The sequence below is a fragment of the Alligator sinensis genome, unplaced genomic scaffold, assembly GCF_000455745.1.
Source record: "Alligator sinensis unplaced genomic scaffold, ASM45574v1 scaffold393_1, whole genome shotgun sequence".
Taxonomy (NCBI): domain Eukaryota; kingdom Metazoa; phylum Chordata; order Crocodylia; family Alligatoridae; genus Alligator; species Alligator sinensis.
Genome location: NW_005842292.1, coordinates 1,670,809 through 1,691,955, shown reverse-complemented (window position 1 = coordinate 1,691,955; position 21,147 = coordinate 1,670,809). Strand labels below are relative to the sequence as shown.

At 50.8% G+C, this 21,147-nt stretch overlaps 2 protein-coding genes across 3 annotated transcripts in view; both read right to left on the bottom strand.

The window, feature by feature from the left end:
• Nucleotides 1–2,559: 2,559 nt before the first annotated feature.
• On the bottom strand, nucleotides 2,560–12,933 carry NEIL2 (nei like DNA glycosylase 2). Its single transcript, XM_025209507.1, has 4 exons — nucleotides 12,400–12,933; nucleotides 9,663–10,024; nucleotides 4,521–4,717; nucleotides 2,560–3,277 (listed from the first exon to the last, which is right to left on the bottom strand). The coding sequence occupies exons 1-4, from the start codon at nucleotides 12,535–12,537 to the stop codon at nucleotides 2,943–2,945; spliced, it is 1,032 nt and encodes a 343-aa protein (XP_025065292.1). The 5' UTR covers nucleotides 12,538–12,933; the 3' UTR covers nucleotides 2,560–2,942.
• Nucleotides 12,934–16,984: 4,051 nt separating this feature from the next.
• The window catches only part of GATA4 (GATA binding protein 4), a 39,990-nt gene continuing 35,827 nt past the window's right edge, over nucleotides 16,985–21,147 (bottom strand). For both annotated transcript variants that reach the window (XM_006028155.3, XM_006028154.3), the window contains exon 6: nucleotides 16,985–20,226. In XM_006028155.3, the coding sequence (XP_006028217.1) occupies nucleotides 20,044–20,226 (183 nt within the window). In that variant the 3' untranslated portion in view covers nucleotides 16,985–20,043. The remainder of the gene's footprint in view (nucleotides 20,227–21,147) is intronic.

The following is a 21,147-nucleotide window of genomic DNA, read 5'->3' as shown; positions in this document are numbered from 1 at the left end:
CTCTCTGCCTCCAACCCCCTGTTTCTTTGCCACTGTCTTATCCCCACTGCCTTTTCCCCTGAGCAACCAGGTTTCTGCCTCAGTTTCTTTCCTGGCTGTCTCCTCCTTGCCACCACTTATATGCCTGCCCCCCACCCCCCCAATATCTCAGCTGTCTGCCTCAGTTTCCAGCCCCAAGCTCCCAGGTTTTTGTGTCTCTCTTTTTCCTGGCTGTCTCCTGCTTGCTACCAGGCTTTTTTTTTCCCCTTTGCACCAGTGACCTCAAGTAGCCCTGGGGCCACTTGATCATGAGTAACCCCAAGCCTCAGCTCCTCAGCCAGCTTCTCTGTAGTCCACCAGTTTTAATCCTGGTTCTGGCAACTTTAACTCTCTCTCTCACTTTAACCTTCCTCCAAGTATCCCAGGTACCGCAAGCACACACATACACACTGTACCATCCAAGTTAGGATCTTACCTGAATGTATGTGTAGGTGGATTGTATGTGTGAGAGCTGGTGAGTGTGTGTGTTTATATATATATATAAGTCATTGTGTATATGATATATGAATTAATGATTTGTGTATGTGTACTGAGTGTGCTAGTATGGACAATTGATTTTTGTCTAACTTTTGGGGTGTACAGTGTATGTGCTTGAATTGGTGATAGGTATGCATGTGCCTAGGCTGGTTTGGATGTGTATGTGCCTGAGTTGGTAATGTGTGTGTATATGCACCTAACTGATTTGTGTGTTTGTATATGTGCAATTGTGTCACACCCTCCTGTCTATACAATATTAGCACAATATTGAGATCCTAAGAGTTGGCCCAACCCCACAGGGCAACACTACTTGCATCCCTTGTAACCACACTAGTGGAACACCCTCCTGGACTTGGCCTCTCAATGTCACACAGAAAGTGAGTGCTTCTGTCTGTCCCCTGAAGTGCAGCTCTTCACAGGGAGATGCAATGCTGGGTTTTGTAAAGGGCCCAGGAGGGACTCCTGAGGGAGTCAATGAGCCCAGAGTCCCCATCCCCCCCACCCATACCTCTCTCCCAGGGGTACCCCTTATGCCCCCACCCCAACACAGACACCCCCACCTCATGCCCGAGGTTCCCTGCTTATCCAAGGTCCTCTTCTGCCTCTCTGCACAGCCCCACACCCAGGGTCACACACCAAGAGCCTGATGGCCCGGCTGTGGTGGCCCTGTCCCTGCCCACAGTGCACTGCCCTCTTGACTCACGGCCTGCACCGACTCTCTGGAGATCCCACTACTTGCACCAACTCCTCTCCCTCAGCCAAAGCCCAAACCTCTGGCCACGCAGCACATCCAGGGGTGCCATGGACACCTCTGAAGGCATTTCCTTCAGTCCCAAGGTATTTTTTCACAGCTTTTCCTGCACCCTCCAATTTGTCAACATCATTCTTAGACCAGGGACAGGAAAATGAGAGGCCGGTTCAGTCTGAGTCTCACTCCTGCTGTGCTCAGGTCCTGGTGCAACACCCTGCAGACCTAGTAGTTCTCCTTGGCCCAGCCCTGCATAGGGAGCTCACAATGACCTGCTTGTTCGCGGCCCGCTCAGATCTATCTCGGGGGAACCCTTGTCCTGGGCAAGTGTCTGTTCCTGCATGTCCCACTTTGCATTCGGCTGCCTCAAAACACACGTCCTTTCCAGGGCAGCCAGGGCTGCAGGTCTCTGCATGACTGCCGTGCCCTCAGCTCTGCCAGCCCCTGCTTCCAGCACATGAAGCAGCAGTGGTTTTATGTTTGCTTTCAGATCGCTGGTGAAAACCTTGATAGGCCTGGTACGGCCCCCTGCGCATCATGTTTAGATACACTCCACTTGGAAAGGATTCCCCGGGGTCCACTACTTTTTGAGCCTGGCTGGTTAGACAGCTCGTGACCCATTTCACCTGCAATTTATAGACTCTGGTTATGCGGGACACCATTCAGATCTTGCACACACCAAATAATGTCTGTAACAAAGGGACTGCTTCAAATGAAATAAGCCTGATTACTATTGCAGCCAGGAACACTGTGCAACTCAGGGGTACCTCCCTGTTAGCACCCGATTAAGACCAGTCACCTTGTCATTCGGAGTCCCAACAGGGGCAGTTAGCACACTGTTCCCTGTGACACCAGTACCGCAGCCTGCTGGCCAATTTTTCCTGGTTGCTAAATAAGCCCATCATATGCATCTTAGCAGATATATTACATCTACAGTTACCATTCCCCAGCCCAAATTGAGGTGGAATCTCCTTGAAGAATGAAACCAGCTCATTTTGACAGAACTTAAGCTTTTGCTTGAAGTTGGCTACACAGAAAGAGCGAAACATCGACTGCAAGTCTGTTATTTACAGGGAGGGTCATAAATAAAACCTGACTAATTGTTGTGCATAGACAGAGAGGCTTAGCAAACACAGATGCTCAGGTGTTGGTTACAGGTTTTTCCAAGGAGGTGCTTAAGACGACCTCGTTTAACTCCGTAACGATGACAAGATCTGATTTCCTATCCCTAATAAGGACAAAATAGATAAGATGAGCAGGAGAACATCAACATAAAAACAAGGTGATCAGGAGAACAGCTATCATGCTGATGCTACTGATGCTGCTTTATGGTCATGACATATGTAACATATTAACAATTAACATTTAACATGAAATTAACATTTAACATATTAACAATTAACTTCTTTTCAATTGCTACATATTAAACCCCTTATCCACAAATCGGTACCGAGTATTTTCAACTGTTGCAGAGAACTCCCTTTACTTGCTGCACTGATCCCTGCAATGCAACATGGACATAGAAACCCTTTCATCTCTTTTTAACAAACTGAATTTTCTCTGATTTTCTGTCTTCACAGACAAGCGATTTCTGCTCAGTGCAACTGAGAGCTTGTTGCAAGCCATCCTCAGCCTCATGCAATGTTCTCCAAGAAAGGACAGCATGTTCTCAATCCTTTTAAAGGCTGGAAGATATAGGGGTATACACAGGAGGATGACCTTTACTTTCTGCTGGCACACGAGGCTGGCACTGAGGGCACCACCAGGTAAGTCTCTGAAGCCCATGTGGGGGACCAAGAGTTCCCTTCATCACCATGTGCCCAAAAGGACATTTCTCCTTCTGGTAGATCTGAGGGTGTAATCTTTCCCCATGCAATTTCTTATGCAGCCAGTGGGTGCTGAACTGAACGGCATGATCAAGCAAGGCGTCGAGATCGGAGGGAGCCAAGAGGGACCCTTGTGATAATGGGTGGATCTTCGCCAAGTACAAGATCTCATTTTTAATGATGTTCCCTGGAGCAGAGGGGAAAGCAGAAGTTCAGAAATGAAGATGCAACAGCAAGAACCGTTCACATCAGTGAGTCACAGGCCGGCAAACTAAGCCAGGGGTGCTCAAGTGATAGCCCCTTCTCCCCACGGTAATGCAGGGGGCAGCCACGCAGCACTCCTAATCTGGATCCACACACGTGGGCATGGGAGCTGTGACAGCACCAATAGCACTGACTCCTGCAAGTCATAGGGGCAGACCAGTTGGCCCACATGCGACCAGTGGTTGTGGGGCTCTGGGAGGGAGCTCCCCCCATGGCAGGAACCACAAGAGGAGAGAGGACTATGGCAGGCATGGAGGGGCTATGGCCGCAGGGCAGAGAGACTCTCCTGCTCCTCTGATTTTGAGGGGACAGCCTATGATCCTGATAGGGCTGAGAGGATGTTACAGAAGCATAATGTTTTCTACTAATGATGGCCCACCACTGTAAAATGTACCTGGCTGTGTGAAACCCACAGCAGAGTTTCATCTAAACACATTAAGAGCGAGGGATTGCTGATGTCAAACATGGCTTTGACACCAAGTCCCACAGTGGCCATTGGTTAGGGAGACCATCCATCCAGTGGGAAATACAAAACATCCGGGACACCCCCCTTTCCTCTCCCCTCCCTCACTCCCAGGTCAGCGGCGCGTTGCAGGGAGAGGTGGAGGCAGAGTGGCATCCGCAACAGGCAGGCAGAGCAGCGGCAGTTCTTCCCCAGTCGCCTTCCTGGGGCACCGCACCGCTTCCCATCCCTGCCACACTGCGCCCCACACCTGGGATGATCATTTTAACCTGGCTGAAACCAGTGCCCAAAATCTGGGACTGTCCCGGGGAAAACAGGATGGAAGGTCACCCTGCTATTAGTGAACTCATGTAACCTCACCATGCCCCAGTTGCTCTCTCTGCACAATGATGACTATACCCATATATATCCCACTGGGATAGAAAGCTTCCCAGCCCGGTTTTCAGAGCACCTGAGCATTTGTAGCACCTGCTCAAGTGGGCATGTTTGCACCAGGCCCTGTTTCATTCCTGTTTGTACAGCATGGGCCCATCCATGCATGGACGGTCCTGTAGGAACAAGCAAGACTATGACTAGCTTTATGTCTCAGAGGGGACAGCTAACACACAGGGTCAGCCCCTGATGATAGATATGAGATCCAGGTCAGATTGAGCCCTGATGTCTCCCCCTTCGGAGGCCATTCCCCCTCCCTGATGAAACATACCCAGACCCGAGAAATATCTCTGGTCCAGAAGGGTGTAGCAGATGGGCATCGGCCGGCAAAGGGCTTCCAAAGCCTGCCCCCGATGGAAGTCAGCAGACAAGATGTCAATGGTGGGTTTGGCCGTCGGAGAGGAGCTCCAGTGTATTCGGCAGTTGTAGAAGACGAGGAAGCCCCCTTTCGCAAAGTGCAGGACCAGCCTTAAAGGGAAGAGAATGGAAATTAGAGGGAGAATACCCTGAATGTGTCTATTTGGGCAAAACATGGCACAGGAGCCATCGCATCCCACCGTGGCTTGACTGGACATGCAGAGAGGAGGAAGGGAGGGGAACAAGAAACAAGGGGGAATGGAGTAAGGCACATGAAGCAAACAAAATCAGATCCCTCGTACAGGACTAGCTATGGCAATCCCTTGTACAGGACTAGCTATGGCAAAACTTGATGGCATCCAGGGGCTCCCCATGATCTGACAGATTGGGGTTTCCCAGCCCCCTCCCCCACCCAGAATCATACATCTCTCCAGCCACGCAACCTATCTGGCTGGGGTCTTATGATCCCAGCACTCACTCCTGCCCAGGGCAGGGGGTCGGACTTGATGATCTGTTCAAGGTCCCTTCTGACCTTAGAAACTATTTGGCCCGTAGGTCTCACAGTAGAACTGGGTCTGGGGATGGGATTTGTAGGAAGAGTTTGGCGCAGACTCTGGCCTCTACACAGGTCTCTGCGAGGAGAGCTTTTCTAGGGGAGAGCTCCTTTTAGAAGAAATACAGTCCTGGTAGTGGGCATATGGATAACAAAAATCAGGTGATAAAAGGCTTGGGAGGCAAATCATATGAGGAGAGGTTGAAGGAAATAGGCATGTTCAGCTTGCAGAAAAGGGGCTTAAGAGGGGACACAACAGCAGCTTGCAAAGATCTGAAGGAGTGCCGTAAAGAAATGGGAAAGCACCTTTCTCTTGCTGCAGAGAGCCGAACACAGAGCAGTGACCTGAAGCTGCAGCAAAGTAGGTTTCGACTGGCCATCGGGAGACGCTTCTTGACTGTTAGTACAATCAGGCAGTGGAGCAGCCTGCTAGGGAAGATGTGGACTCATCTCCATCACTGGCAGCGTGCAAGAAGAGATCCCACAAGCACTGGTCAGGGATGATCAATGATCAATGCCTACGATTCCAGGCATTGTCGATGGCTGCATGGAGCCAGGAGGGAACTCTGGCCCGCTTCCTTGGATCTTTCTAAAGTAGTTTAACAACCTGAGCTGTAGCAGGAGGTTGGCCACCGTGTTTCCCCTGCTTTACCTGTGCCAGGTTAGGTGTTATGTCTTGTGATTGTGTCGGGGTGACAGTGTAGTCTCAGTAATACATTAGACAATGGATTTGTATAGGTCGTTTTGGAAAGCAATGATCCCGTCTCTGACGGGGCATTGCACTAGATGGCCTTTGAGGTTTCCTTCCAGCCTGCTTTTCTACGATTTATGAAATTATCGTGCTGTGCCACTCCAGAAGAGGGTCGGGTGTACTTGTTCCCCAGAGCTTCTCCAGGCTACCTTTCTTTCCTGAGCTGCCTGTTAGTGACTTGCCCATCATGCCTTGAGCAGCTAAACTGACATGAGCTCCGCTTTTTAGGCTTCCCAGGTTGTCGAGCGCTGGGTCTGTGTATGGTCAGGGTCACCTACACCCCACCCAAGTTTGCTCTAGCTGCACCAGTTCACCTGGAGCCTGGTGTTCAGGACCACAATCTCCCTTCACAGCTGGATGTGCTCGCAAAGCAGAATTGGTGACCTGGAGTCAGGTCGTCCCCTTTACACCTCCCCTGGGCTTCAGGGTCTGGCCTGCTGTCGGTCTCCCATCACCCTCACTCCCGTTGGACAACGCTGGTTTCTCATCTGCTGCACTGGGCGTAAACCTCCATCTCTATGTACTGCTCCTTGCAAGTGTTAGGGTTTTGGGGTGCTGCCCTTGCCCCTGCTTTTCATGGCCTCCTCCACCCCTTCAGCCATGTCCCGGTCTACAAAGTCAAGGACCCCCACGTCAAGCTGGGCAACCCAACTACTAACACAAACTCTCCCTACAATGGGTCAGCCTTGTCCATGGACCATTCTTACTGAAGTCCAAATGTAAATCCCAAAAAGCAAATGAGGCTTTTGAGGGAAGGCAGAAGGGGAAAACAGAAGGCAGGGAGGGGGGAAGGATTATCCCAGGGAGACTAAAGGGCTACTTCAACCATCCTCACCTTCTCGTAATGGGGGACAGGCCCCATTACACACACCCAGCTGGGAATGGTCCACTGACAGCCTGATTCTTATAAAAGAGCTCAGTGCAATTAAAAGAAGTGGGGTATCCCTGGGGCCAGGAGGAAGACCATCAGGCAGAGAGGTGGCAAGAGCAGAGCAGCTCTGGCAAGGAAGCCTCTATAGCAAGGGGGAAAGTAGCTATTAGATTTGGACTGAATTGCCACTGGTCAGTGTGATGCTGCGGCCAGTAAAGTGAGCGAAATGCTGGTTTGCATCCATAGATGCTTCTCAAGCAAATCCCAGGACATCATTCTCCCCTTGTACTCGGCCTTGGCGAGGCCGCAGCTGGAGTACTGAGTCCAGTTTTGGGCCCCACAATTCAAAAAGGACGTGGAGAAGCTTGAGAGGGTGCAGAGAAGAGCCACGTGCATGATCAGAGGTCAGGAAAACAGACCTTACGATGACAGGCTGAGAGCCCTGGGGCTCTTCAGCCTGGAAAAGCGCAGGGTGTGATCTGATGGCCACCTATAAGTTTATCAGGGGTGCTCACCAGGATCTGGGGGACGATTGTTCACCAGAGCGCCCCAAGGGATGACAAGGTCGAATGGTTATAAACTCCAGCAAGACCGTTTCAGGCTGGACATAAGGAAGAATTTCTTCACTGTCCGAGCCCCAAGGTCTGGAACAGCCTGCCACCGGAGGTGGTTCATGCACCTACATCGAACACCTTCAAGAGAAATTTGGATGCTTATCTTGCTGGGATCCTATGACCCCAGCTGACTTCCTGCCCCTTGGGCAGGGGGCTAGACTCGATGATCTTCCGAGGTCCCTTCCAGCCCTAATGTCTATGAAATCTATGGTCATTGGATTTATTCCTTCCTGAGCTGGAGAGACAAACCAGCAGCATGCAGCCCCCGTATGGCTTACCTCAGGGAGAGGACATTACGTCTAGAAAGGGAGGCATTTGTGAGTAAGCCTTTGGTAGCAGAGCAAAGAAGCTGAGTTGCAGGGCAAGGATGCAAAGGCCAATAAAGGGGAGGGCAGCAGAAGCAGGAAGAGCCTCAAAGATTGGCGCAAGAAGCTTGAATTTTGTCCAGTGAAACTGGAGAACCAACGGAAAGCCAAAAAGATGGAGGGGAGGGAGGAAGCAATGTGTGCGGGGGAAAGCCAGAGAGGAGATAGCTGCAGTGGTCAACATGGCAATGGATGATGGCCAGGAAGAAAATTTTGGTTGGCTGAAGAAAGAGGGAGAGAGACTCTGGAAATGACGTAGGGAAGATCTGGAAAGGTTTGGACTGGCTGTGCAAAGAGGGAGCTGCCAGAAGGTACAGTGGGCTTTTTAGGGCCCATTGGGGGACGATGAGAAGGAAGATTTTGCAGAGCACGAGCCAATGTTTTTCCAGGCAAGAGTGAAAGACGCTGCCTTGGGGGGACGGTGTTAGGGTGCCGCTGGGCAGGCTGCCTGAGCACTCAGCTCACACGATGTACCCAGCGTGCTTGGGCAGTTACAGGATCTCTGCTGTCCTATTCAGATTCCTATTTAGTTCTCAGGGTGGGGTGCAAAAGTTTCCAGCGTGGCCAGCAACAGAGGCTACCAACAGGCTGAACAGAGGGAACCCCCCACCCACATCCAGCTCACTGGGCCTCGGCTCTATGCAACCAATTAGGACATTGCTGATTGGGTTGGAAGATAAAATGGAGAAGAGATCTGGGAGGTGAGAACTGCTAGAGGTGGGAAATAAAGGTGGAAGGAAACACAGATGGGAAGGAATTAGAAAGGGGGAATCAAGGGAGAAAAATGAACAACAGAAATAACGGTAGCCTAAGAGTCAGCAGAGTTCCCGAGAGATGCAGAATGTGCCGGCAGAGTTTTTCTTCACTATTAGGCAAGGAAAAATCCCAGCTCGGCCCCACTGATTGCAACAGGAACAGTGCCAGCGCAGACAGGAGGTGCTGTACTGCGGCATCCTCCTGCTGAGCACAGGCAAGCAGCAAAATGACCTCTGGGTTGCGCTACTCCCCTCCCCCAATTATTTCTGTGTTAATTGTGTTCCTGTTGCAATAATGCTGGAGCTGGTGCACGGGGAAAGAAGGGGTAGAGAGACAGCGAAAGCAGAGTTTCTGGCCTACGGGACAGAAGACACGTGCCTCTGCAGAGAACTGAACAGCTCTACTGACACTTCAACAAAAGCAGGGAGTTGCAGATAATACCTAGGGGCCCCCCAGGGGAGAGACTGCATGGACAAGCAGGGGGGTGTCTGAAGGAGACAGAGACCAGCGGAGCAGCTCTGGGGACTCGAGAGCCCTGGGGCTCAGGAACTAGCAGCCTGGAAAGAGAAGAGCAGAGCGGGGTTTAGTGGGGGCTCTGGGCTGCGTGGGCTGGATTAGGGACAGAGGAATAGCTCCCCATGTCAGCGCAGGGGTGGTTTTATTGAAGCGGAGCTGCATGCCTGCTCCTTGAAAGTTTGGATTGTGCTTCTGCTCCCCAGTATAAAGTCACATAAGTGGATGCCAGCTCCTGGAGTGAGGGCCACGGAGAAACAGGGAGGGTGAGACCAAAAGACCCAGGTCTCAGAGTGGTAAGGAGCCACGGATCCCGTCCCCGCTCTACAAGCCACACCTGGGTGAGTTTTGGGGCACTCTCAAAGACCAGGCAAGGCTGCAGTGGTCCCAAGCAAGCACCCCACGACAGCCCCACAAGGTACACCGTTCTTGTTTCTGAAGTGCAGCAACGTGGTTCCCTTCAGGGGCTCCACGGCACAGCTGCCGGCCTCCCATGATAGCTGTACCCTGGGCAGCAATGGCAACACATCCACCAGAAGGGAAGCCCTGTTGGCTTCCACCTCTTTATAGAAACTCAGCCTGGGGCAGGAAAACAGCATCTGAGTTTTCCCCAACAGAGGGATCAGCCAGTACCTGGGCACAGGGTCCTTCCAGTCCCCTCGCTTGTTTGCCTTATTAGCTCTCGAGAACTCGTTAGCCCGGACGCTGCCGAACATGCCGAAATGGAAGCGCAGCCAACTCCAAGAGCCGACGGCCGCATCCTGGTCCTCAGGTGTCGAGTGCTCAGGCTCCTGCTCCCTTTGCAAATGCTGCTCCTCCGCACTGCTCTGTGGGTCAGAAGCCACCCATGCCTGTCCCTCCTGGGCATGTGCCCCACTGCCAGCCTCTGCCGGGACAGCTGCCTCTTTGTCCACAGGTGCCCGAGATGGCCCTCCGGGCAGGACCTGTGCTTCCACAGCAGTGCCAAATGCCAGGAACAAGTTCTTTCCATGGGCCTAAAAAAAGTGGGGACAAATCAAGGATGCCCAGAGTAAACACAACTCCCTGGAGGGAGGGAAGGTAGTTAACAGTGGAAACAAGAGACAGAAACTACATGCATTGCAGTCATCCCATCAAGTGTACCTTGGCTTGCCAGGCCAAAAGGTGGGGCATTAGGATAGGCAAGAGCACACCCTCATGCCATGCAAGCCCGAAAGGCACCGAGCCTGCGTGCAGCACACAGCCCTCGTGCTCGGAGACCACGTGCAATCACAGCTGCTCGCCCTGCCGGCACCGACAACAAGAAACAAAGAACTTGTGCATCTCAGATTATGACTTTATGGCTCTTCAGCCAGTCACCTCTCCGCTGGCTGTAAGAAAAGGGTCTTCCCTTATTCGCCTCACCTTCACTTACAGTGTTATGGGCACAAGCCACCAAACAGCTCTCAAATGGAAGTTATTTTTGGTTACTACACGGCCTGGGCAGGACTGAGCACCTTTTAGAAGAAGAGAAACCTTCTCTTCTTCTCAGCTGTGATTGCACGTGGCCTCCGAGCACGAGGGCTGTGTGCTGCACGCAAGCTCAGTGCCTTCTCCTCCCCGCTCATGGCAGGCTGGGCGTGATGGTGCCTGTTCATCACAAAATGAGACCTACGATCCTGGCAGCATGAATTTTAAACTAGTGACTTCCTTTAGGTCAAATCCTGAGGTTACAGTCATTTATAAAGATAACCAGAAGAACCTCAGAATATCCGAAGGCTTGCGTGTTCCTCAATTGTACGTTCAAATCAGAGATACTGATATCAGAGGGTTATGAAGCGAGGCAAAACCTTTCTCTGAACCAACGGATACAGTTGACAGAAATGAGAAACAAGCTCTTGGGCTTCGAAAGCTCTTCATCAGGTCTCTGAAGATGTCAGGGATCTCTGGAAGGAGCCGAAGAGGCGAGTCAACGATCTTCTTGGAGAGGTTTCCAATCCCCGTAAACAAGGGAAAGGAGAAAATATGGAGACGAACCATCAGCTACGAGGTCTGTGGCAAGCTGAAGGTTTTGGTCATGTGGAAAGTAGGTCTGTGTTCTTGCTGGAGAGGGATCCATGAGAGTACATGGCCTGCAAGTGATGAGCAGGGAGAATGACCTCCTCAGATGGGGAGTATCTGGATCAGTCAGGAAGACAATAAACCAGGACGGCCTGGGGACGGGGGAATGCAGTCCAGGTGCTTCAACTTCCTGGGCAGATGTGGCTCTGAAATCACCCATCCTTGAGAACCAGGTGGGCGTGCCGGTGCACTGCTCGCTGAGGGAGCTGCAGCAGTTGTTCATCAAAGCCAGTCTTGCTGGTCCTGGAAAAGCAGCAGCATCAGTGGATGGAAGGAGCTTGTATCCAAGCCAACCTGGGCTCACCCACCTGTTGATAACCACTGCGCTTGCCAGAAGACTGTTGGAACGAGCATCCCCATTTGCAGACAGATCCTGGAAAGGGGGCTACTGAGTGATTTTGGCCAGCAGGATCTGGCTCTCATTCTGCCTTGGGAAATCCCAAGGAAGAGCTGGGGGAAGGGATGCTGGGGCTCAGCGGGCCCCTTCCAGCCCTATGTGGCACATGCAGGGAAATGTTCCCCAACAGGCCCCGGGCACTGCTGCTGCAGGACAGCTGCTTCGTCTCCAGTTCAGGCAGGGCAGTGCCTGCTGCCCCTATATGAAACAGCCCTGAGCAAGGGCAGGGAGGAAAGGTGAATCTAATCCCAACTTCTGCCTTCTGGACAAGAGGACGGGCATAAAGGTACTACTCCGAAGCCAGTAGGACTTCCCCTCCCTTTTGTGCAGTAGCAAGGAGGTGAGGAGGTCAAGACACCCCTTCTTTCTGAGCAGTCAGGTGGGGAGAGACCTCAAGCACATCACTGCTGTGCCAACAGCTTCCAGCACAGCTCGTATTTTGTTTGTTACCGTGCATGCTGGCAGCTCTCTGCAAGAGCCTCTGAGGATGCTTTGGCCTTGGAAGATGATGGGCCAAAGGCTCAACTTCCACTGGGGAGTTAAATTTGTCCAGAGTGCCAACCATTTGGAAAGCAAAAGCATTCTGGGTAATTGCACATGGACAGTCTTGCTCCACCTGAACCTTTTCAGGAGCTCAGTCTTACAAGTACAGATGGAGCCAGACAGAGAGCCACCTGCGAGTGCCCAGGGGTCCACTCAGAGGTGCATTTCTATTTTTCCTTGTAGCCAGGGTAGGTAGCCCTTCAGCCTGTCTATAGCCAAGTTAATCTCTCACTGCCGTGCCTCACTGCCGTGACCTTCCAAGGTAACACTCTCCATGTTGGCCAGGCCAGTGCTCCAGCATGAGCAAGGAGCCGACACGCACAGACAAGGCTGCCTTTCAGCACGACTCACCTGGGAGTCCTGGAGCTCCAGTCCTTGCAGCTCATTCAGGCTAATCTGTCGGCTGCTTCCTCCTGCCTTGGCCACCACGTGCCCCACGAAAGGCGAGGTCAGCAACTGGAACTTCCTCACGGACGGGCCTTCCGGCATCTTGGATGCCGTCAAGGGAGCAGCAGGGACACCGCTGAGATGCCTTGAGCCAGGTCACCCTACTGCTGAGGAACATAGACAGTGATTCTCCCCATCTCCATGCACCCCCTAAATGATGCGCTCAGTTTGTTGGCTGCAGCAGACTGTACCAATGCCCCTGTTTCAGATCAAACTGCTTCATGATGCCAGTGCCACTCAGCTGCAGCAGCATGAGAACAGATCGCAGTTATATCAGGGTAGAGGTGCTCATTCCTGGCAATGACTGCTACACTTGGGAGGCTGCACGACATTAGTTCCACCAGTTGCAAACCACTGGCATTAAACAGTGCCAATTTGGGGACCAGACATGCCCACAGGCAGCTCCAAGTCACAGAGGAAGTGGGTGAGCAAGAGGCCTCCGAGCTGCTTGGTTTCCTGCTCTGACTCCTAGGGGCTTCTACTGATCTTGAAAAAAATGCAAATCCCACCGTGCATCACCGATCCCGTGCTGGGGCGGTTGAAATCTCCGGGCACCAAGAACACACTTTTGTCCGAGCCCTGATACACTGGAGCTCTGGCGGGCCAGAAGCTAACTGGACAGGTTGCCTGTCTCCGATGAGTAAGGGGACACAAACCTTAACTCCTGGGTCACCGCTCTGTAACTAGCCACGCTCAGGAGGAGCAGAAGGATGCACTTTCCACAGAGCCTAAGTGACTTAGGAGCCTAAATCTGACTGAAAACCAAAGGAGAGTCAGGTTTCCAAGTATTTAAGTCATTCTGAACACTCATTTAGACAACCCCATCAAGGTTTGCAGGCTGCGTCCAGGTGCCAGGAGACTTTCATTCATTTAAATCACAATAATAATTGCTGCTGTTCACTAGGCACCATTACAGAAACCCCCCGAACCGTGGTATTGCAACAGCACTCAACATTAGAGGTGTCTGCAGAGTGGGCATAGACTGGGCAGGCCTGACGTCCAGGCCCTCACTGCGTGCGAGCTGGGGAAGCAGGGGAGTGAAAGGTTGGGGACCATTTTTAAATCCCCTTCATGCTCGGCAAGGCCAAGGATTGGAGCCCTTGGCTTCTTGGCTGCCTGTAACCTGTCCAGCACAATGCTGCTCTACACTAATCATCTGCCTTTGAAACAAGAAGAGTTGGGTCCGGAGAATGCAACATGCCCTGGGGGGAGCGGGTCTGGAGGTAGCTGCTGCCTGCACCCCCAGGCCTGGGAGCATCCCTGCTGCACCCCTGCACCTCTGCCCTGCAGCTGGCAGGCAGCACCCCCTGGCCAGGCCTGCTCAGTCCAACACCGAGCGGCCGCTCCCCGGAGCAATCGAGCGTCGAGCAACCGATCGGCCCTGGGCAGTGTGTGCAGCTGCAGCAGGGCGCTGCACCCTGGGGGAGGGGGGGAGAGGGGTATTTGCAGATGCAAAACGGACGGGACCCCCCCCCAAATCCCCAGGGCACCTGCCCCTCCTTGCATCCCCCATTCCCCCACCCCAGCCCCTCCTTTACCCCCCCAGCCCTCCCCTCTCTCCCCAACCCGCAGCCCAGCCTGCCCCTACTCACCACTGCCCCCTCCACCTGCTTCCCCAGCTTGGGCTCCTTCCCAGGAAAAGCTGGGTCTCAACCTAATTGGCCAGCAGGTGGGCAAGGGGCGGGGCTTCCAAAACTGGGCACACCCACCCCACCAGTTCCCCCAGTCCTGGAGACTGAACTGGGCAATGAGGCTGAAGTGGGCTCCTTGTTCCCATTTCCTTATTCCCGGTTCCCTATTCCTTATTCCCCGTTCCTGGTTCCTTTTTCAAAGCTAATCTAGACCCAATAAAAACGTGTTATTCATGAATTCCACACCTTAAAGAGAGAGAATTTCATTAGCTATGCATACGTACTAATTAATATGTAAAATAATATTCCACATCAAGTACAGAGCCCTAAATGAAGGTCAGATTAGGATGGGATTATGGGGCACAATACTTTTTGGGCCACCCCAAATCCTAATCTGACCTTCATTTAGGGCTCTGTACTTGATGTGGAATATTATTTTACATATTAATGAGTACATATGCACACCTAATGAAATTCTCTCTCTTTAGGATGTGGAATTCATTAATAACACGTTTTTATTGGCTCTAGATTAGCTTTGAAAACGGAACCGGGAATAAGGAATAGGGAACTGGGAATAAGGAACCAACTTCAGCCTCATACTGGGCAGAGGTGGGTGGAGAGGGAGGCTGGCAGCCAGGATCTGAAGTTGCAGCACATCTGCTGCCCTTACCATCCCTGAAAGCTGCCGTCCTGCAGAGATTTGTCCAGGGGTTGAGCTCTGGGCCTGGCAGCAGTACACGGATTTCTCTAGGGCAACCCCTGGGCACAAGCAGCCTCCTCTACTCACCCCGGCACCAGGGACTCATTGCATGCACATCAACCTACCTGTGGATAGCCTTATTTGGTTCGAGAGAGACTTATCTCGCATTCATCAGCCAAAGCTCAAACAACAGCATGCTAAGGAAAAGCATGCCAAGAAAACAGTGAAGGGTTCAAAGTCTAGCCATCGAAAGTCAGGGCATGTCAGAATCCCAGTCGTGCAGGTGGCTCTTATTTGATTTGTGTATTTAATTAATTTTATTTGCATTTTACTTGCAATTATTGGTGGAATTCACTGCCACAGGACAGGGTGGCTGGTAGTTTTGAACCTTGTAGACTAACCCAAGTAGCAATATATATATCTCGCTACTTTGGATGGTGTGTGTGTGTCGAAACATACATACATATATATATATATATATATATATACACAAACACACACACACGCACATATATATATACATATGTACATGTATAGATATACACACATATACATATGTATGTGTAAATACACACACACACACATATATATACATATATACATGTATATATATACACATATATACGTATGTATGTGTAAATACACACACACACACATATATATGGCACAAACTTTTGTGGGCTGAAGTTCTCTTCATCAGATGGAAGGACATCTACATCAGTTAGGGGACAGCCTCTGTGTCAGACCTTCCCAGACCTTAAATGCTGGAGGCTACAAGTGGGAGAAGAATAGGGAGAAAAACCCTGGTCGTACCCAATTCACTCTCCCTTTCACCCTCCTCTCTCTGCCGCTGTGTAGCACTGGAGACTGAGCAAGATGGATCTATGATCTGACCCAGTAAATGGCAGGTCTTACATTCTCATGTAGGTGCAAGGCGCAAAAAGCAGTGTATCCAGAGAAATTTGAATATAAAAAGCAAGGGACAGGGAGAGGGAGAAGGGGGAGGGAGGGCAGTGCGCAGAAAGGCAAACAAACAAGCAACCAGGGTATGCTCCATCCGTGGGTATAAAACACCTTAGTTAGGGCGAACCCTCCAAACAAGGCCTTCCTAGGCCTCCGAATGCTGGGAGATGAAGGGCGCTGATCCAGATCAGTCTGGACAGGCCCTAGGTAAATGCAGTTCCCCTAAGCATCTGCTCCATGCCACAGTGAGGGACACGTCTATTCGTCACGTGAGGTTTGGTGGGCCTAGACCCACCAAGAAAACTATATGCCTACCTGAGTTAGGGAGGCCACCAGACACAGAACAAGAGATTCTGGGAACAGCAAAAGATCAGATCAAACAGAGCTGGAAGGATAAAAACAAGGGTTGAAAGGGGGGTATCTGGTACCATGTAAACCAGCACAGCCTGTTCAATGGTCTGGTTGTCGGCAACTAAACTGGCATCCCCACCTAAGCTAGCCTAGGTGAGGAGGGTGGGCGGACATCCATCAGGGCTAAAAGCAAGACCTGTCAAAGGGCGGAGGAGCTCCCTGTGAGCCAACAGCCATCCATCCCTGGAGAGGTGGATGCCACCAGGTCGCTCTGCCCGAAGAATCACCAATGATGAACAGCAACTCAACTAACCTAGGAGGGTTGTTACAGCATTGAAGGTGCCCCAGCAGTTGCAGCAGCCTCAGGACTGACTTGACTTGACTCGAAGTGGGGTACCGAGCAGATCACACTGCCCAGCGACCACTGCCCCTTGAACGAGTCCAAGGAACCAGCGGATGCCGCCCAGTGAAACTCTGCTAGGAGACATGGGTGAAGAAGTGATCCTAGGACCCACCCATGCCCCCAGTCACCCTGGTTCCCCCTGGCCAGAGCCTCCTTCTTGGTCTGATCGTTTTTATTTAAGTAAAATGTTTTGTGTCCCAAGTCAAATCAGCCAAATCAATTCCAAATCCACGTGAGTCATTCAAGAACATATACAGCCCTGCTACCGGCAAGCATCCTCCACCCCAACCTGGTCTTCTGACTTCCTCTGATGCCGAGTCCGTGACACGAAGGCCCACTCAACCCTCCACAGGCCATGCTGGGCAGCACACCACACGTGAACCAGAATCACTGCAGATCCATCACGTACTTATTTCAGTGCAAGAAAAAATAAGAAAGAAGGAAACTTGATTATTTTTATTACCATTGTTGTATTTCCATTAGTCCTAAAGGTGTAGAAATTATGTGGATTGGTAGCCATACTACATCATATTATAATATAGTTTTTTTTACATCTTTAAATAATTACAGCTTGTTCAGTTTGGGTTCCCCCCCCCGCAACAAATGCACCTCTCTTTCCATGGGACCTTCCCAATGAGTTTGGGAAGCTGCAAACTTTATAGAAGGACAACAACAAAAAAGCAAAACAGAACAAAACCCCCACAACGCAGTCACAGCTTCAGGGCTCTATTAAGGATTGTTGATCAGCATTAAAGCGCCCGTCAAAATGCCTTTAACTCCTCCTGATCAGAGTTTCGAATCAGCCAGTGAGATTGCTGTCTAAATACAGATCTTTTCTGATCACCAGGAAAACAAATGTAGCGGCGATTAAAGATATTGCACTGTCACAAAGAGGAAAAACAATCAGAATTGGTTAATGACCTTTCTAACCCCCCATTCTCCGCCAGACTTCCCTCCGTGCCCCTGTATGGCCCACAACAGAGGTCTGATTTTATTGGGACCTGGTCTCGAAACTGCACATGGGAGTAACCCCCTTTGCTTTTTGGGGGTACTCACAGGAGTCGATTTATACAGGAGAGGTTGCAGGATTATGCTTGTTAGGGGGGAATGGTTTTTACCCTGTCTCCATGCAGGACTTAATGTAAGAGGGCCCCAACTGAGCAATGCAAATAATAAATCCTCATTTTGTCTTTCTGAGCATTGCTTGAGCGCCCTGAATGGAAGGAAGGGGTGTTATTCTGCTAACGGACTGAAGGAAAGGCTCCTGTAGTTTAGTCCCCCGGTTTTGTATCTCGGGCAGCGCCCCAAGATCTCCCAATTTCTGGATTCCTCGGTGTGATGTCCCTTTCCAGCCCCCCACTGGCTCACAACCACCAATTCTGTATCATCTGCAAAGCTTTTCAATGTCCCATTTGCTGCCCCTCGCTCTAACCCTTGATGAGGACGTTGCACTGAACTTTGCAAGACAGAACCGGGGCAGTGATGGAGATGGAGAGTCTGTGGGAATCTCAGATGCTAGCGATGGAAACATCGACCGGGTCATGGAAGCTCTCCATCCCCACGGGCCCAGGAAGGATTGCTCCTTGCCATTGCCAGAATCACATCCCCTCCCACAAGAAGTCCTCCTAAGAAGTACATCACAGTATCTCCTGCCATGCTCAGACCAGCAAGGGTACTATCATCACTTGTCCGTGGAGTGGCCCCATCCTGAAGCCCTGTGGATCCTTAAGGATCTGCCCAGATCCCAGGGGATCAAGAAGGGTCCATGGCTGCTACACCTCTCCCCAGTGCCTGTCAGTGCAGCTCCGTTACGATCTCCCCATCCCACAAGGCAGCTTTAGCAAAGAGGGCTTCGACCTGGCCCCTGTCCGTGCCCCCTTCAACCCACCTTCGACTTATAGGGGGCCTTTTGGGGTGTTATAGGGAACTAGGGGTGTGAGAAGAAAGCTATATACTTTGGACCCCTCTGCACAGGGGTCTGAGTGACACAACCCCTTTCCCCCCATATATTTAAATGTTTTAGGGAGGTGAATTTTAAATGTGCTGGAGAGGTAGCAGAGCTGGGCAGACAAGATAAGAGATGGGAACCTAGGAACGGATGGGGAGGAAAAGGGACTGAGGAATTTGCTTCGCTGACTGACAGGCTCCCTGAAACCCCCCTGCCGAGCTGCAGAAGATGGGCCTTTAATAGGGAAGCATTGGAGCGGGCACTATTCAGGTCTGCAGGGCAAGAGAAACACCAGCCTCTTGTTTAGTATTTTAAAAAGAAAACAGAATTAACTTTGTCCTGGGGACATCACAGCTGCATTCAAATGCTTGCGGGAGTGTGCCTGCCTGTACCCCTTAAAGAGCTGCTGGGGACACAGAAGATGACAATTTGTTGCCTGCAAGAATAAGGGCTTTTATAAGGCTGGGCCTAGCAGAGCAGCCAGGGGGTCTGCTTTTGGGGCACGAGGCAGGTCCTGGCTGCAGCTTGGCAGAAAGAAAATTGGGTTTGTCGACAGCGACAGAAAACATGGTCCAAAGAAATTAAATTAACTGTGACAGGTCACAGGGTCGTACGCAATCGCAGTACAGCCTCAGAGTTATGGATATCATCACAGCACTTCTGAGCTCGAGAGAGGCATCAAGCCAGGCTCAGAGCTGCCTCCGAGGGCAGAGTCCAGCAGGTCCTTCTGGGTGTCTCAGAAACTCCGCGGCTCTTGATCTCCCCATCAGAAAACTCACGCCGCACCGTTATCTGGTTTTAATTTCATACAGGCCTTCTCCACGCTTCAGCAAGAGCCTTTTGGAAAGGAGATCCCACGATTCAGACACAAACAAAATAAAAACAGGCACCGTTAAATAAGCACAATCACAAGGTTCTCGGACCCTTTCGGTAACACAAAAAAACCCCAAAGTTTTGGATGCGTCGCTTGATGGGTGAGCCGAGTTTTTCGTTTTTCAACTGGACCGTCGGAGAAAAGCCACTCAAGCACTGAACGCGTGTCTAATGAAGTCCGTGCAACAAGTCCCGGAGCCGGCTCCATTTCAAAGAAGGTCTTTGAGTCTGTGCCTTTGGGTGATAACAAGAGGATGGCATTTCCTTCCAGATGGACCTGGTCAGGAAACGAATGGGCGGTGAGAAGAAGAAAGTGTCTCTGTGCCATCACTTCCAAGACATCAAAGCCTGATGTTTTATAAAAACCTGAGTCCTGTCTTTGCTTCTAGCCAGTCCAGAGGCAATAGCTACTATCTAATACATGAAGGTTTGTTTCAAGGAAAAAGGTCACTGCTGTTCTGAGACCGAGTCTTCTCTGTTCATTGGGTATTTCGCTCTCCCACACCTCAGAAAAGTTCCCTTTACAATTTGATTAGGAATTGTTCTTCCACAATCATAACAGATGACCCTCCTGGAGACAGAAGGGGGGAGAAAAGGGAAACCACAATATTGCTTTATTATTGCAGGGCGTCTTCTTTGTATTTCAAGCGGTTGGGAAGTCCATGGGAAGAGGAACAGGTTATGCAGTTATGATGTCTCCGTGGCTTTCAGCTAAGACCAGGCTGTTCCAGGAGTCCTGTTTGGAGGTGGACTGGGGAGACTGGCTGATGGCTGATTGGTAACCCTGGGGGGAAAGCTTCAGGGCGGAGATAGCAGAGTGAATCGAAGATCCGTGGCCAGACATAGCAGTGACTGAGAACGCCTACAAAAAAATGCAAAAAGTGAAAAGGAAGGTTATTTTAGGAAACAGCTTCAGGTGAGCAAGGGCTCAGCATTTCCCTGTATGTCGGACTAATGTTGTTATCACAATATAAGGGGGACGTGCAATGTGGGAACACGGGGTCTGCAATACCGCACATGATCATCAGTGCATTTCATCTGACGTTCTGCTGCGGGCAAAAGCGAACGCGTGATGCTTCAGAAACTCTGTCCTACCCCATTTTTAATACTGTAGATGGATGCATAATTATTTCCTGACCTCCACAAGTGATCATTTTATATCCTCAGGCACAAGCTTTCGTTAGCTTTGTTCACAGGCCACGGAACAGGGCGACCCACCCGGGCCATGGCCCGACCAACTTTTAGCACATTCATTTCTATAACCCACAAATGCGTGTTTGTCATTCTGGTTAAAACTGTATAGCTATTTTTTGAACTGCATAGCTAGCTAAATTAATGTGCTAAATTAATGCGCTAAAAGTTGGTCGAACCGTGGCCTGGGTGGCCCCCCCACCCCTTCCATGGCTGATGGCCTCATTACCGATTACCTTTTGATCATCTTAGCCTGCCACCATACCAGAGTACTCAGTATTACATCCCGCTGTAGAATTACACTCTGAAATCAGTCCAGAGACACACTTAATTGTGGGGATTTGTATCATTTATTATTTGAGTGACTATTTAATATTGATTTGATGCCATAATCTGCAAATATTACACTGAACGCTTTGTTTAAACATCAAGAGTTCTTCGGAGGAACTTAACTGACCTGAACGTTTGTCTTGCTGCGATATAACCTTGCTATGACATATATGGCATATCTCCTTAGGCAAGAGACTTCTAGTAAAGGACTCAACGGACAGAAACACACAGACTTCTATACTGCTGATCTGTCTGTCTTATC

Bases quoted from the DNA above. Each gene is read 5' to 3' on its own strand.
- NEIL2 (XM_025209507.1), bottom strand. From the start codon at position 12,537: ATGCCGGAAGGCCCGTCCGTGAGGAAGTTCCAGTTGCTGACCTCGCCT. The intron at 4,718-9,662 runs GTACTGGCTGAT...CTTCCCTTTAAG, and splicing joins TGGAAGGACCCTGTGCCCAG to GCTGGTCCTGCACTTTGCGA. The intron at 3,278-4,520 runs GTATGTTTCATC...CCTCTGCTCCAG, and splicing joins GAGATATTTCTCGGGTCTGG to GGAACATCATTAAAAATGAG.